This window comes from Dipodomys ordii, unplaced genomic scaffold, assembly GCF_000151885.1.
Source record: "Dipodomys ordii isolate 6190 unplaced genomic scaffold, Dord_2.0 Scaffold324, whole genome shotgun sequence".
Classification (NCBI taxonomy): domain Eukaryota; kingdom Metazoa; phylum Chordata; class Mammalia; order Rodentia; family Heteromyidae; genus Dipodomys; species Dipodomys ordii.
The window spans coordinates 27,332-44,607 of record NW_012267540.1 but is presented as its reverse complement, the minus strand read 5'-3'; the positions used below and the strand labels follow the sequence as shown (position 1 = coordinate 44,607).

The 17,276-nt window shown below is 37.3% G+C and overlaps 1 gene segment (V, D, J or C); it reads right to left on the bottom strand.

The window, feature by feature from the left end:
* Nucleotides 1–3,969: 3,969 nt before the first annotated feature.
* LOC106001584 lies at nt 3,970–4,689 on the bottom strand. The segment is given in 2 exon segments: nt 3,970–4,445; nt 4,570–4,689. Coding segments are annotated over 2 exon segments (366 nt in total).
* Nucleotides 4,690–17,276: the final 12,587 nt, after the last annotated feature.

Below are 17,276 nucleotides of genomic sequence, written 5' to 3'. Positions count from 1 at the left end.
AGAATCTCTATGGATTGAACCAATGTTAATTTCCTGGTTTACATAATGTAGCACAATTATACAAAATGTTGGTACTGGGATAGGCTGGGGGATGGATGCAAAAAACCTCCTAGTAATTTTCTTCACAACTTTATGGACATTTATAATTATTTGAAAATAAATAATAAGAACATATAATACTTTTCTTATTCCAAAGCACTGAAGAAATGACTTTTAATTTTTCAATGGGGATTAAAAAATAAAACTAGGAACTTTCTAACTCCTTCACTCTAGTGGCAGAAATGTCTGAATACTGAAGTAGACTGCTGAATGTCAATCAGTAAGAGATATCTGGCACTCTGTATTTGTACCTATAGAACTACAGTAGGCACAACACAGTAAAGCTTATATTTAAGTGTTATATTATATATGTTTCTGTTCTTTGTCTACACGTTGTATAATTAAAAGCATGGCAGGAAGTGGGTATAATCTAGATCCATGGTATAACTAACTCTACATGGAAGAATCCAGCAGGGGAAGTCTTCATCTGGATGTATGTGTCTGTGGATTTTTGCACTAAATCTCTGTCGTGTTTAGAAAACTTTTTTTTAGATATCTAATATCTAAACATGTTGATGAATTATTAAATAAATATCACTAAAAGCATGCTGTTCAGAATTGTAAAATAAAATACCAAAAGAAACATTTTAAAAATAGATTTAAAAAAATAAGATAGAATCCTGTGCCTGAACTGAGCTCCAAAAGCCAAGGAAAATAATTGTTCCCATCACAGTTTTTTTCTATGTAAGATCCATAGGTAAAACAGTATAACCTATAGCAGATTAATTGTGCTATATTTATATAATAGACAGTACATGGCAATGACATTCAACATCTGGAAGTCGGCTCTAACCTTGTTCCATCTCTTGAATGGTGAACACATGGAGACTCATCTGCAACTCATTTGTGAAGTACAAGAAGGGGGGGGGGAATTTCTGTGTCTCAAGACAACGAAATAATCATAAAATTAAAAATGTTAGCAAAGGAGTAATAAAAATTGATCATAGAAAGTTGCATCTTCATTTCTGTTAGGGATTCTATAGCTATTAAATGATGTCACCATTTCTGCATATAAGAACAATTCAGAATTAAGATATAAGTAGCAAGGGTAATAGTATAGGGTTTTGCCTTTGTCATATGCTCAGAGACTCAAATTGTGGATTGAGAAATCCCTTTGAGTACTCAGTAAAATTGTTAGAGAATTGTCTGAACTAGCATGTCATTATAAAATTTAGGAAAAATTTTCCATTAAGCAATGATTCAGTGTACATAGCAGAAGTTTGAAAATCAGAGATGAAAACATTCAAATCAAATGTGACTTTTCCACTTGAAATCTGAAACTTGGAGAAACAATATATTTTGAGGAAAATTGGCTTTCAATTCATAATTGCATACTATCAAAATATCACCTTAATGAGAAGTGAACAACAGATTTTATGATTTCAAATGATCCCTTAACTTCATATTTTTATACTACTGATCCCTCCATGAAGAGCACCTGTGTCTAATGAAACACAACATTCAGGGAAGAGTGAGGCATGGTGCTTTTGTAATCACAATTAGATAGAAACCAGGCACCTGACAGGGCTCAGTGTGACCCAGAAGCACTTTCCCCTACTCCTGTCAGGATGAGATGCACAGCAAATCTTGCTGTGTAGACTTAAATAAAATTGAATGAGATGAAGTATGTATGTTTGGTACACACATCCAGAGAGATTCTTCTGATGGATTCTTCCATGTAGTTAGTTATACCATGGACCTAGATTACACTTACTGCCTGTGATTCTTCTAATTATACAACCTGTAGACAAAGAACAGACACATAGAATTTAATAAATATAAACTTTACCATGTTGTGCCTACTGTAGTTCTATAATTATCTCTTACTGATGAACCTTCTACTTCCTCCAACCAAGCAACCTGACCCTGTGATTGGAACTAGGATTAGGATAACCCTAAAATCACAGACTAGTCCAGACCTATTTCAGAACAATGACACCAATGTAGGACAAAAATCAGCATCCCATCACCTGGGTTATTACCCTGAGTTCAGAGACACAGAGAGGAAGAGAGTGAGGGCAGAGATGAAAAGTGCTGCCAAGAATCTAAGAACACCAGAAAGTCAACAGAGAACTGATGGATCAAAAAGACCCTATGTAAAGGGCAGTGTCTTGGTTCAAGTTCCCATCTTCTATTTCAATTAGGCCCTCAGAGTGTAACAACAATAATCAGAGTTTCATGCCAAACAGTCCCATTTTGGCAAGCCAACAAGTATATGTTGCCACTTTTACATCTTCCTTTGATCACCAGAAATTAGATCTCTGGCATAGCTCTCCTTCAGACATTCTGAAAGAAAGGACAATTCAAGCATCATCTTTGTGTATGTATAGTACACAAGGTACCAAAATAAAATACAGACAACAGGGGATAAACCATAGGGGAAAATAGAAAAAAAACAAGGTGTACAAGTCTTTATGTCAAAAAATGAACTTTACAACTTTGGTGGGGGGGTTGGGAGAATTGGGTCGGGGAAAGCGGGAAGTATGGGAAGGGATGGGAAGGGGAAAAAAGAGGAGGCAACAATTCTTGATATGAAATGTACTCATTATCTTGCCCATCTAATTGTAACCCCTCTGTACAATATTTTCACAATAAAGAAAAAGAATCAACTTTTCTTGGAGGGACAGGAGAGAATGATATTGTTTTACTCAGATCTGACTTGTTGAATGGTAATTTCTTATCTGACTAGTTAAAGATAATAAAGATGTAATTAAAACGGAATCATCTTTTTCTATCTATATTACCCTCATAACCACAAAAGTTTTAAACTAAAATTCAAAGCTTAAATTTTATAGGCTCTGTGGCTCTCTTCCTCAGATCTAACCTCTTGACCTCCATTGCACAACAGGTTATCCATTCCCCAGATCCACAGGGGTCCAACCCTGCTGCTTTGAGAAAGGTGGATGGATTCTGAATATGTGAACAGACAGTCCACACAAGAGTTGTTTTGTGATTTGTGTGGAGCAATGTGAGATGAAGAGTCAAAGTGATCTGCAGACAATCAGTACAAGATCAGGACTAACTATTGCAAAATCAAGCAGAAGAATTGAAGGAGCCTAAATTCAAAACGGAGCTCCCAGACAATTAAATTTGTGCTTAAAAAATCTGAATATTGTTGAATTACACTGGTGTCTGGATTAACTAAAACACAAGACACATGAGTGGAAAAATCATTTACAAAACATTGCCTTTTAAAATGAAACACCTGGGTACCAGTGACTCAGGCATGTAATCCTAGCTATTCAGGAGGCTTAAATCTGAAGGTTGCAGTTCAAAGCCAGTTGGGGCAGAAACGTCCATGAGAGTCTTATCTCCAATTAACCACCAGAAAGCCAGAAGTGGCACTGTGGCTCAAGTGTTGAGTGGTAGCCTTGACTTGAAAATCTCAGGGACAGTTTCCAGTATCCTGTGTCCAGAATTCAAGCCCCATGAAATAAATATATATGTATATGTATATATATATATGTATATGCATATAAATACACACAATATTCATAAGGAATCACGAAATCTTATAGTCTGCAGCATGATGGATAGAAGTAGAAAACACCTTGTTAAACAAGGTAGTAAAAACAAAGGTATTGTCTATACTGCTTCTCACTCAAGCAAAATTAAAAAAAATAAAATACAATAGTGATTCTATGGGGCTAACAAGGGCACAAGATCAGAGCGCAGGAGGTTGAACACAGAAGAAAGATGGAAGATTATGATCAATGCACATAATACACATATACTGAGAAACCCAGAATCCCATAAATGGTTACATATACGTACATTAATAAAAATAGGCTATCAGAAAATAAAGGAATAAAATCTGAAGCTATGAACCCATTCTTTGTATTAAAGGGAATTCCTGCTTAAAATACCGTTATTTATTTTATTATTGCATAAATATCAACTGATGTCACAATTCAGACTCTGCAAGTATTAGCTGGTCTTTTCTGACAACATTCTGAGCAGGTGGAGGCAGCAGGAGGAGCAGCTGGGGCAGCCCAGACTCACATTTCAGCTTCCCTGGGAGGTTTTTGTCATGGCTTATATCACTGTGGGAGGGTAACTATAACTCTGTTGACAGTAATAAGTGGCAACATCTTCGGGTTCCAGGCCACTGATGGTGAAAGTGAACTCTGTCCCAGATTGACTCCCACTGAACCTTGATGGAACTCCGGACTCCAAAATATCTGCACCATAGATCAAGAGTTTAGGAGCTTTCCCTGGTTGCTGCTGGTACCAGGCTAAATCATACGCAATGTCTTCACTGGCCCTGCAAGTGATGGTGGCAGTGTCTCCTAAAGACACAGACAGTGAAGATGGAGACTGGGTCATCTGGATATCACACTTGGCACCTGGAAGCAGAAACATGAAAACAAATATCCACAGTAATTATCAAGTTATAAGAAGGCATCCCTGAAGAGTAAGCATCCTGGATCACACTGAGCTGTGTTAATCCCTAGCATTGTCCTTCTTTACCTGGGAGCCAGAGCAGCAGGATCCCCAGGAGCTGAGCAGGGGTCCTCATGTCCATGCTGTGTGCTGACTTGGACTGACTACTGCCTAATGTGAGCAGCCTATGAAGAAGTCCTGAGCACATTGGGCTGTGCTGTTGGTGCATGCAAATCAGCAGCAGAGTTATACACAGCTGTCCAGCTGCCTCATCTCAGCAACTCTGCACATTCTGAGTCTCAAGGGAACTAGGTCGGGCAACAGAATAGGTTTTAAACACAGAAGAGAATCTCCAAGTTGCTTTCCTGTGATGTGCGCACAACAATGGTAGCTTGGAGGATCAAAGCTTCTTTTCTTCTTATTTCTTTAACTGAGTCAAGACTTGTTCACTGGAGTGTTAGTTCCAGAAATTTACAAACAAACAAATTTACAAATTTTGCACAACACAAATCTGGCATTTCTTTATTATTATACAGAACAGAAAGTTTTACAGTAGCTCTGATTCACTGATAATCTGTATGTGTCAACTTATCAGCACTGTTGTCCTGTAATGAATCCAATCCATGAAAGTGGAATAAGTGGAGCTGTTGTGTTAATAAGAAAATGCCTGGACTTCTGTACTGAGCTGTTCAGCCTTATTATCTCCTCCATCTCTGACTTTTTATTCCAGGTGATCCATACAAGCACGTCCTTTCAGAGCCTTTCTCCCTTCATGTCTGAACAGCCTTTATAATTTTTACTGACCTAGAAATGTGTATAATTTCATATGTCCATGCTGAAGGTCCTCATATTATTCCTTCTGGATTTTAAACATCTTCAACACATCTACCATGTTCAGAAGCAGAGATAGATTCTCCTTAAAAGGGAGGATACACTCAGGTTATCTTGAAGCCAATTTTTGGCCTAAACTTACATATGTCTCCTCTGTTCAGTGGACTCTTCTAGTTCCTGAGAGAACACTGTGCTGCACACCTGGGTTAAAGATATTGGGGCCAAGCAGAGTGAGTATGTTGGAATCTCTGAACAGAGTCTTGAAATCAATATTTAGTTTGTTTGTAGGCACTAATTTAATTGTCTGGGAGCTTAGTTTTGAATTTAGGCTCCTTCAACTGTTCTGCTCTGAATTTCTGCTGGTCCAGATGTAGCTCCTTATCTTTATGCTGTGGGTCACTCAACTTACCACAAACATCAGTTTTATTTGATCTTCCTCAGTGGCCAGATGGGCAGTGACTTCTAGAGGTCACAAACAACATCTAGAGGTTAAGATACAAAGTGAAATTCAGGTCACAATATATCCAACACAAAAACACATTTTTAGAAGGTTTGTAGTCCAAGCATTGTAATTCAGGACCTTGAGCTTGCTAAGCAAGCACTCTAAAGTGAGCCATACTCCTATCACCCTTTTTACTTTTAGTTTTGCTTGTCAGATCCAGGTAGAACCATATTCCTCCTATTGGTAGCCAGGAATATAGGTTATCTATCTTTGTTGTATGTTTTTATTGTAAAAATACTGTACAGAGTGGTTAAAGTTACGTGAGCAAGGCAATGAGTACATTTCCTATTAAACGTTGTTGCCTCCTCCTTTGTTTTTTCCCCTACCATCCCTTCCCTTCCACCTCCAAAACTACCCCCCTATATATCTTTTAAGATAGATTCTTGGTAGCAAATTTGCCAATGTACCCTTTATTTCAATCTACTTCTTTACTTTTCAAACTTCATTGGGATCTACCCTCAAATTTCTCAAATCATTATTGTTTTGATACATGAGATCATTGTCTTAAGCAATATTTGTATGCCTAACTTATGCCAAATTAAGATCTTCTTAACCAAAATAGACTTTACCAAAAGCATAGTTTCTGAAATTTTGTATGAATCCTTGTTACCTGGTTAAAGTATAGATTGCTAGTCAAGAGATATCAGAGATTTCCAGATGCCCCTCAGTAGATGAATGGATCAAGAAAATGTGGTATATATACACAATGGAATTCTATGACTCCATCAGAAAGAATGGTATTGCCCCATTTTGTTAGGAAATGGAAAGGCTTGGAAAAAATTTTATTTAGTTAAGTAAGCCATAGGTCCCATGGTTTCCCTTATTTGCAATATCTAGTATATGTCTGAGTCAAGCAGAAAAGGTCAGATAAGGTTATGTTAGGGAAATGAACCCTAAGATATGTATTTTAAATGTTTTTTTTCTTTCATGTGATTGTTTCTAACACATTTATAAGATTATTTCTTTGTTGCTATGTATGTCTCTCCCCCACAGTATAACCCCTGCTTTCACTGTATTTGATGTTGGTATAATTTGTGGAGGGGAAGGGGAAAAACAAATCGTTTAAATAGGGATACAGGTGGACCCATTGCAACAATGAGATGTGCAAGTTGTTATGTCAAAAATGAACGAACTTTACAACTTCGGTGCGGGGGACGAGGAGGACTGGGGGGTGGGGGAGGATGGGAAGGGGAAACAAAGGAGGAGGCTACAATGCTTTATAAGAAATGTACTCATTATCTTGCCCATGTAATTGTAACCCCTCTGTACAGTATTTTCACAATAAAAAAGAGATATGAGAGATTTCATAAATTTCCTGTGTCTGAAAGCAAATGCTTGACAGGAACAACTTCTGTTCACAGTCCTTGGCTTCCTTGGCCAATGGTGAGACAGAATGCTATGGGGTAGGAACATCTAGCAGAGGCCACTCAATTTAGATCAGACAAGAAACCATGAGAAGACAGGAAGTGGACAGGACAAAAATATTTAGTCAATGTCTGAGCCTGTAAGTGGTATATTTCTTCCAACTAAGCATCACCCCATACTTTAACACCTTCACATAATACTATCCATAGTTAATCCAGAAAGTTATGGTAGAGACTGTGTAATCTGGAAACACCCACATGGACACCACTTGAGATGAGCTGATCTCTTAGACATTTAGCAATTTAATCAATCATACCAGGATTAACATGCCTGGTATGCTGTCCAGCTTTCCATCCCTGAGATAAAATAAAATACCTCAGATAAACAGCTTAAAAATGATTTTAGTTCTTGGTTTTAGAAATTTCCATCTATGATTTCTTGGCCATGTGAGGATTACTCCTGTGTAACTCAGAATCTCCCATTTCTAATATTTGATTGCCAAACCCCCAGGTCTTTAGAAATTCTCCTCAAAGAAAGAAGTTATTTTAAGATTGTTGATATGCCACATACAAACATTTATTTATTACACAATGTAAGTCTTATTGAAACTTGATACCATGACATGAACTACATATGACTAATATGTGTGGATCAATATAATTTAAAGTTTAATTCTCTTTTACTAGGAAACAACAAGAACAGCAACAGCCCTGTTTCTAATGCCGAGAATGGCTTCTCATTTGCCCTGTGAATCCAAACTAGTTGTATAACCTAAACTACTAGGTAAGCAAGTTCAGTTGGTAGGAATATGTTAGATATCCAGTAGGGATGAGAGTAAGGAAAGCACTACAAACCTAAAAATAGACATACCAGATGAGTTGACTAACTCATTCCTGGTTATATATCCATAGGAAAAACTACCAATTTATGAAAGTAGTATTAAGAAGGAATTGATGCATGCCTATGTTAATTGTGATATTGTTCACAGTAGTGAAAATTTGGATTTAGTAAGGTGTCCTACAAAAGATAAGAAAGTAAAGTGCTTCAAACACACACACACACACACACACACACATATACAATCATGCATAAAGAAACATGACATCCTATAAGTAGCAGCAAAATGCATGGAATTGAACAAATGCATGGAACAAATGCATGCAAAATGCATGGAAATGAATTAGTCCTGAGCATAGTGGGTTGTGATGTTTGGTCATGTAAATCAGCAGCATCTGGGTAGGGTTAAGCATAGTTGTCCACCTGCCTCATTTCAGCAACACTGCACATTCTGATTCTCAGAGGATCTAGATCATCAACAAAAAATATTGTAGCCACAGAAAAGAATCAACAAGTTGCTTTCCAGTGGCTTGATCATGCCAATGGTCCCTTTGTTTCAAAGCTGTTTTTCTTTTGATTTCTTTTAACTGAGACAAGACCTGTCCACTGGAGTGTTAGTTCCAGACATTTACAGACAACTTTGGCACATGTCTTTATCATCCAGAACAGAACATTTTTTAATTGCTTTTGCTCACTGATAACCTTTATATGGCGATATAACAGCACTGCTGTCCTATAAAGCAATCCATAATGGTGAAATAAGAAAGTGGACCTCATTGATAAGAAAATGCCTGGACATTGTGTAATGTACAGCTCTGCCTTGTTTCCTCCTTCTTCTCTGAAGTTTTTTTTTGTCCTGATCAGTTCATAAAAGCAAGTCTTTTCAAAGATTGACTCCCTTCATACATGAACAATCTTTTCTACCAACCTGGCCTTGTGTATAATTTCAAATGTTTGTACTTAGCCTCAAATTATACTTTCTGGGTTTAAAACATCTTACCCATAGCTACTGTGTTTAGAAGCAGATTCTTCTTGAAAAAGAGTATAAACTCAGGTTATCCTAGAACCTATTGTGTTTTGCCATCCTGCATCTGTCTTCTATACTCAGTGGTCTCCTAGTTACTAAGAAAACACTGTGCTTATCACCTCTGCTAAAGATATTGGGCGCAAGCAGAGTGAGTAGAACCTCAGAAAGGAAGATGATGTTGGCATCGTTCAACAGATTTTTGGAACCATTAGCACCCAGAAATGTCATACATATGGGGAGAAAGCTACAAGGGGTTTGGAAGCAAGAGTGAGGAGAACTGATTGTCCATGTAAGGGAGAAAGAGCATTGTTGACTCCATTGAAGGTGCTGAGATGGAGTGACACAAGAGGACATCCAGATGTTTGGGATTGGCCTGTGCAGGTGTCAGGACCCAAGGAGTTACTACTGTGTGGGATATAAAGTTAGCTTGAGCTAAACTAATAAGAGAAAAGAAATGAGCTATCAAGTGCTAGTCACTGATGAATTTGGATATCACATCTATTAAAGAAATTGTAAATCCTTGAATTTATAATGATATTTCAACAAGAAATAGGCGATTTGTTAACTATCAAAAAGTTCTCCATGCATTCTCACAAATTAACAAGAGGAAAGAATAACTGACCAGAGCAATCTACCAGCTATCCATTAGTCTAGAACCGGAAGGAAGAGCTAGTAATGGTAATTCAAAACATGAACCTCCTAACAGACACCACAAAAAGAACACAGCAGCACTTCTGGACTTTGCTAACATATATGCACTGCTGAATATAAACCTGTGAGAAAACAAGTACAAATCTAATCTGAGAGACATTCAGCAACATGGTTAGTTTTGGTCACTGATAGTGATAAGACCACAAAATTGGAGGCCAGACTAAAGAAACTGTTCTCTTTTTTTGACATAACATTTTGTACATCCATTGTTGTAATGGGTCCACCTGTAACCCTACTTAAACTATTTATTTTTTCCCTTCCCCTCCACAAATTATATCAACATCAAATACAGTGAAAGCAGGGCTTATACCATGGGGGAGGTACATACAAAGCAACAAAGAAATCACCTTATGAATATGTTGGAAACAATCACAAGAAAGGAAAAACTACTTGAATACTTATTTTGTAAATGTAACCCCTCTGTACAGTATTTTCACAATAATAAACTTATTTTAAAAAAAGAAACTGTTCTCTGGTGGCCTAGTGAATGAGGTATGGCCTTACTAATTTTCCCTGACTGACCTAGAAGCACATTCTTACCATTCTCTGTTTCCTTAGGAGTCTGAATTACAAGTATAAGCCATCATGCCCAATATGGTATTAATTCATCAAATTTTCTGTGTGCTTTGAAATCCTTCACTTTCTACAATCATTTCTTAACAAGTTCATGATTATTGTCTGTATTGTGAGTAAGATTAAAAATTGAATTTACAAGTCTGGGTAAGAGAATTTTCATGACTTTGGACTGAGATATTTTAGACAGCATAAAGACATAGTGACATTTGACCACTGCTTTTTTACTGCTAGAAAATAAGAATGAATTTGTTTGTTTTTCAGCATATATAAGTTGTGCATAAAGGGTTTCATTGTGACTTTTTCACTCATAAGTCCAATGTACATCATCAACTTCATGCCGTTGACCCTATTCATTATCCCACTTTTACCTTCTTAAAACATTTCAACAGGATTCAATGTTCTATTTTACATATGCCATTAAAGCACTTAAATCATATTCACCTTCATTTCCTCTCCTTCCTTCTCTGTCATTTCTTCCCAGAAACCCAAAGAGCCTATTTTGTCTTCCTTTCATTCATTTATTTAGTATATATTAAATACATGAAAGGCTTTCACCATGATATCTCACCTGTGCATGTCACATATTTATTGCCTTTTCTTTTATCTTCTCTTTTGTTCACTTTCCTTTTTCTTTTCTTTTTGCTGGTCCTGGTCATGAACTCTGGGCCTGGGGTATGTCTCTAAATTTTTATGTTCAAGGCTATCCCTCTACTATTTGAGCCACAGCTCTGCTTCCAGTTATTTTTGTGATTAATTGGCGAAAGACACTCACTGAATTCCTTCCAATGATAGCTTTAAACACTATCCTCAGATTTCAGCTTCCTAAGTAGCTAGGTTTACCACTAGCACCCAGCTCTCACATCATATTCTAGTCAGAATGACCCATGCATTAGCCTTTCTTTTAGAGCCATCAAAGTTAATTTTTAAGAAAGGATTCATAAACTTCCATTGCATTTCTTTCCTTCTTAATTTTTGTTTAAAATCAATTTAAATTGAAGTATAAATAGATATTTTTTATACTTGCATAGTAGGATGTAAGATAGAAATATTCTTCCATTTCTGAAAAATATCCATTAGAATTCATAAATCATTTGACAAAATTTCAAGAAGAGTTGGTTGGTAGAGATTTCTGTTTACAATGCAGTGAATAGAAGAATAGAAACACAAAAGAAAATTCCAGAGAGGAAGTTCAAACAAACTTGATCCAGAAGCTCATTTGTATACTAAGATATGATTTTTCCCTACCTCTGTGCTCTGCCTTCCTGTCTGTTATTTCTGTATTAGGAGAAGAATTTCCCTTGTATCCTACTATCATTGGCATGTACAAGCTTCTTTCCTGACATACCACTAGGATCTCAGTTTCTCAATATGAAGTCAAGCTAGGTAAGGCCAAGCCCTAAATAGCCAAGGACATGGCTTCTCAGAAAGCCCAATCTTCTTTTCTGCACATTGTCTTTGCAAAGGGTTTAGATTTATAATCCTTAAAAGCAATGTCTCTACAAACAACAATAGCTATTTAGAATAAGAACCCCAATGTGTAATAGGTGTATTGTAATAAATAGGTATAATAGATGATTTAGAAGAGAAAACAAACCATTGTCCATTCTTCCATCTGGGAACAAGGCTGTGAGTTAAATATTAGAGAAGGAAAGGGTAGTCAGAGTTCCAATAAAGTATCATTATGAATTCTAGGGACATAATAGATAAAATTACTTTCTCTCCTTTCACCTGTGTACAAAACACCTAAAACAAATTGAGATTGTCTTCACTGACAGAAATGTTGAAAATGGTCAATGATACTGTACTACTTGTGTCTCCAAGTAGATTATATAGAGTATCAGAGTCTGTTTATGACATTAAACTGTCTCTTGGGGAATTTCTAATTATAGGGACATGATGGAATGAATAACTAACATCTTAGATCAAATGATGATTTGGTTAATCAGCGATATTGCATCAGAGTTCAATTGTAACTTTTTCCCATTCCTCTCCCTCTAATATTAAGAGATGAGGAGACACTGTGGTCAAGGATACCAAAAATCCACTTCTCTTTTTTATTTAAATTTTAATTTTATTGTCAAGGTGAAGTATATAGTGGTTACAGGTAATTACATAAGTAAAGTAGTGAGTACATTCCTTGTCAAACTTTTTCTCCCATTTTCCCTGCACAACAAACCACCCCAAGTTGTACAGAACATTTCCAACATATTGTCGTGTGAGTATCACTGTTGCATTCATTCTCCTCTGTCCTTTGTCTATTTTTTGTTCCCCTTCTTTTCCCTAATTCAGTCAAACATACATACAATACCTAGGGTACCAAAATCAAATACAGCGACAACAGGGGATGAACTATATGGAGAACTAAAGACACAGAAGGAAAAAGAAATCACATAGTACATTAAAAACTACAACAAAGAGAAACCTTTTGTGTCCATGTCTTGGAGTTCATTTCACTTGCCATCATCTTGCTATTTGGTATTTGAATACTGATGTCACTGAATTTTTTCACTTTTTATTTCAGTGTGTTGTTTGAATTGTTAATGGCTGACCTCTATCTACATAGCATGAAAGTACCAGTGATGGGTCAGGTGAGTAAGAAAAACACTGAAAGTTCATCCTAATTCTCCCAGTTTTGAGACTGCATTCAAATGCAGCCAGGTCTCATCAAGGCCCTTTGCTCACAGCCTCTCTTGGGTCTCTGTCATTCATACATGGAGTGAGGGTTCAGAGAAGGACTCAGTGATTGAATGGTTTCATCATTGACAGGAATCAGTGAACCCTGGCTGTTCTGTGTTTTGCTTTCAAATAGCCAACACTTAGCACTAGCGAAGCATCAAACATTTGCTTATAGATTTCTATAGACTCCTTCATATTTACTTGAAAACATGAAAGGATCTCACTCCATGCCACACAGAAACTGTGAAGGTTTATGATGTCACAAACCATGACACAATAGTCATGACATCCTGTAGTTTGATGTCACAGGGGTCATGAAGTCCCAGTGGATTCTGATATCACATTAACATATTTGAAATATTATGAGGTCGAAAAAGAATATGAGCTTAGAAAGGGACTAATATATCACAATGGCAGCATGTCACAAAAGTTATGAGGACAGGACAGGTTTGTGTTGTTACAGTGGATTAGTGGTACCATAATGACAATGTGATGTCACAAAGAGATTGTGATATCACAATGCTTATGAGGCCACAATGCATTTCTGATATTAATCCATGTGCCACATTTGAAATAGAATGAAATCACAGATTAGGCACTCAAGAATGTTTATGACATAACAATGATAGTATGGTGGCATAATGCTATGATGTCATTGTAGGTTGGTATTGTCAAAATGAATGATGGTATCTTAATGACTATATGATATCACATGTATGATGATGTCCCTGTGATGTTACAATGGCAGTTCTGACCTCAATTGTCCTTAGTTTACAATGAGGATATTGGTATACAAAGTGACTGTAATGTCACAAAGGCCATATGTTTTTTGAAAGGTTGTAAGAGATCATAATAGATTTGGGATGTCACAATGGGAATGTAATTTCACAATGATTTTGTGAAGTCAAAGTGGTGATGGGGTCACTATAGTTTTGCGATGTCACAATGGATTGGAAATGTTACAATATCATGCTGGATCACAAATGTCATTCATTCACAATGAGTATATGAGTTCACAAAGGGACTGTGATGTCTCCAAAGGTATATGTTTTCACAAATGTGATGAAGTCCTAACAGGTTTTGATGTCTCAGTGTGACACAATAGTCATGACATCTGCCAATATGATGTCAGAATTTTCATGAGTCACAGTGGATTTCTGATATCACATGTCATACCTGAAATAGTATGAGGTCGAATACAGATTATCAGCTCACAAAGGGCCTAAGATATCACAATGGCAGCATGTCACAACAGTTATGAGGACAGGACAGGTTTGTGATGTCACAGAGAGTTAGTGATATCACCATGCAAAGTGATGTCACAATAGTTATCATCTCACAATGAATTTCTGGTATCAACCACATGCCACATTTGAAATAGCATGAAATCATAGAACTGGCATTCATAATGTGTCTATGACATCCCAATAACAATGTGATGTCCTAATGGTATGATCATATTGTAGTTTTATTATGTTACAATGAGTCGATTGTATCATAACAACAATGTGATGTCACACTGGTGATGATGCCACAAAGGGTTTGTGATGTTACAATGACATGTCTGATCTCAATTGTCATTAGTTCACAATGGGGGGATGGGTACAAAACGGGACTGTGATGTCACAAAGGCCAGGTATTTTTCAAATTTCCTGAGGCCCTAGTAGGTTTGTGATTTCACACTGTTTTTGAGGTCACAATGGATTTGTGATGTACTAATGAGTTTGTAATATCACAATAGCATGTCCAATTTCAATTGTTACTACTTCACAATTGGATATGAGTTCAACGTAGGAGCTAGAAGTGCCAAAGAACAAGAATTTTCTAAAAGGTTATGAGTTCCTAATAGCTTTGGGAAAAAACCTATTATGGGTTTTTTGTGACATCACAGTCCCTTTGTGTGCTAATATTGTAAACTAATACACTTGAGATCAATCATGCCATTGTAACATCATAAACCCTTTGTGGTATCAGCACCACTGTGACATTGCATTGTCATTATGACACCATCAGCTCATTGTGACATCACCAAACCACAATGACATCAGAGCATTATGAAATGACATCATCACCCATCACAACATCACAAGCCTATTGTGACCTCATCACCAGTATGGAATCACCAACTTATTGTGACATAAAAACATTATTATGACATGATATTGTAACATCACATTGCCAATGTAATACACTGTCCCATTGTGTTTTCACAAGCTTATTATATCCTCAGAATATTTTAGAAAATTCATGGCCTTTCTGACTTCTAGCTCTTTCCTTGAACTGGTATCTTCATTGTGATCTAGTAGCAATTGAAAGTGGATATGTGATGCTGATATTATAAATTCATCATGACATCACTCTCCAATGGAGACCTCATCACCACTGTGACAACACCAACTCTTTGTGAGTTACATTGCCATTGTGACATCACAATCACATTGTGACATGCTAAACCTATTATGACCTCTTAGCACCTTTGAAATAACACATGGGCTTTGGGACATCACAGTCTCCTTGGGTAACCATATCATCATTTTGAATTAAGGACAATTGAGGTCAGACGTGCCATTGTACCATCATTATTGCTTTGTGACATCATCTCCACAGTGACATCACATTTTCCTTTTGCTTGCAGTAAGCACACTGATCTCCTCCTAGAGGTTCCTTACTGCCATTTGCAAATGAATTATACTGTTTTCGCCAAGGGTTTCTTAATCCATATCCTGGTGCTGCTACCAAAACTCCAAGTTCCTTCTTAGGCTATTTTTCTTCCAGGGTATCTCTGTTATCAAACACCCACTGAGCAACCATTACCAATGCAGATAACTCCTTTCCCTCAAAACCTTCTAACTTTTGAAGCTTTCTTCAAATATCTGGGGCTGATTGGGTAACAAAGGCCATATTTAGGGCTCTTCAATTCTCCAGGGCCTCAGGATCTATAGCCATATAGTGCCTAGGGGCTTCTAAGAGCCATTCCAGAAAAGCATTAGGGGGCTCACTGGGGAGCTGTAGAGTCTCACTCACCATAGATAAATTAGTTGGTTTCCTAGCCACTGACTGTATCCCTGTTAACAAAGTGGTGATAATTGAAAAGTGCCTCCTTGCCTTGATAGTTTTTGAAGTCCCAGCTTGGGCAAGTCTGAGGAAAGACTTACTTCAAATGGACTGGGTCATCATTGGGAAAACCATATCGTACAAGGACTGCCTTCAAAGCACGGTGCTGGATTCACTCGCTTTCCTCCCAGGTGAAAAGCACCTGTAAATGTTGCTGACAATGATCCCAGGTGGGCTGAGGAGTGAAGAATATGGTCTCTAATAAGGAGATGAGACCCTAGGGTTTTTCACAAAAGGACAAAATTTGCTGTTGCCAATTTACAGGTCAGTAGGGTTTTGTTATGTATTATGGTGGGAGGAAAACCAGTACCATGTTGATAGTAATAACTTGTGACATCTTCAGGCTGCAGGCTGCTGTTGGTCCAAGTGAACCTGTCCAAAACCTACTGCCACAAAACTTGAATGGAACCCCAAATTGTAAACTCATTGCATATTAGATCAGGAACATAGGAGTTTTCCCTGATTTCTGCTGTTACCAGGTTAAATTGGTACCACGGCTCTTACTGTCCCTACAAGTGATGGAGACTATTTCCTGGAGATACAGATAGGAAGGATGTAGACAGGGGCATCTGGATATCACATCTTGTATCTGACATTGGAAACATGAAAACAGAGTTAACATCATCCCAATAAATAAGTGGGCTAAAGACTTAAAGAGAAACTTCTCTGAAGAGGAAAGAAGGATGGCCAATAGACACATGAAGAAATGCTCAACCTCTCTAGCCATAAAAGAAATGCAAATCAAAACAACATTGAGATACCACCTCACCCCAGTTAGAATGGCTATAATCAAGAACTCTAATAAAAACAGATGCTGGAGGGGATGTGGACAGAAGGGAACCTAACTTCATTGCTGGTGGGAGTGTAAACTTGTTCCACCACTTTGGAAAGCAGTATGGAGTTAACTCAAAAGACTCCACATAGAGCTCCCCTATGACCCAGCAATCCCACTTTTGGGCATTTACCCAAATGATCACAAACAAGACCATACTAAAACTACCAGAACAACTATGTTTATTGCAATATTATTTACCATAGCTAAAATATGGAACCAACCCAGATGCCCCTCAGTAGATCAATGGATCAAGAATATGTGGTATATATACGCAATGGAATTCTATGCTTCCATCAGAAAGAATGACATCTCCCCATTTG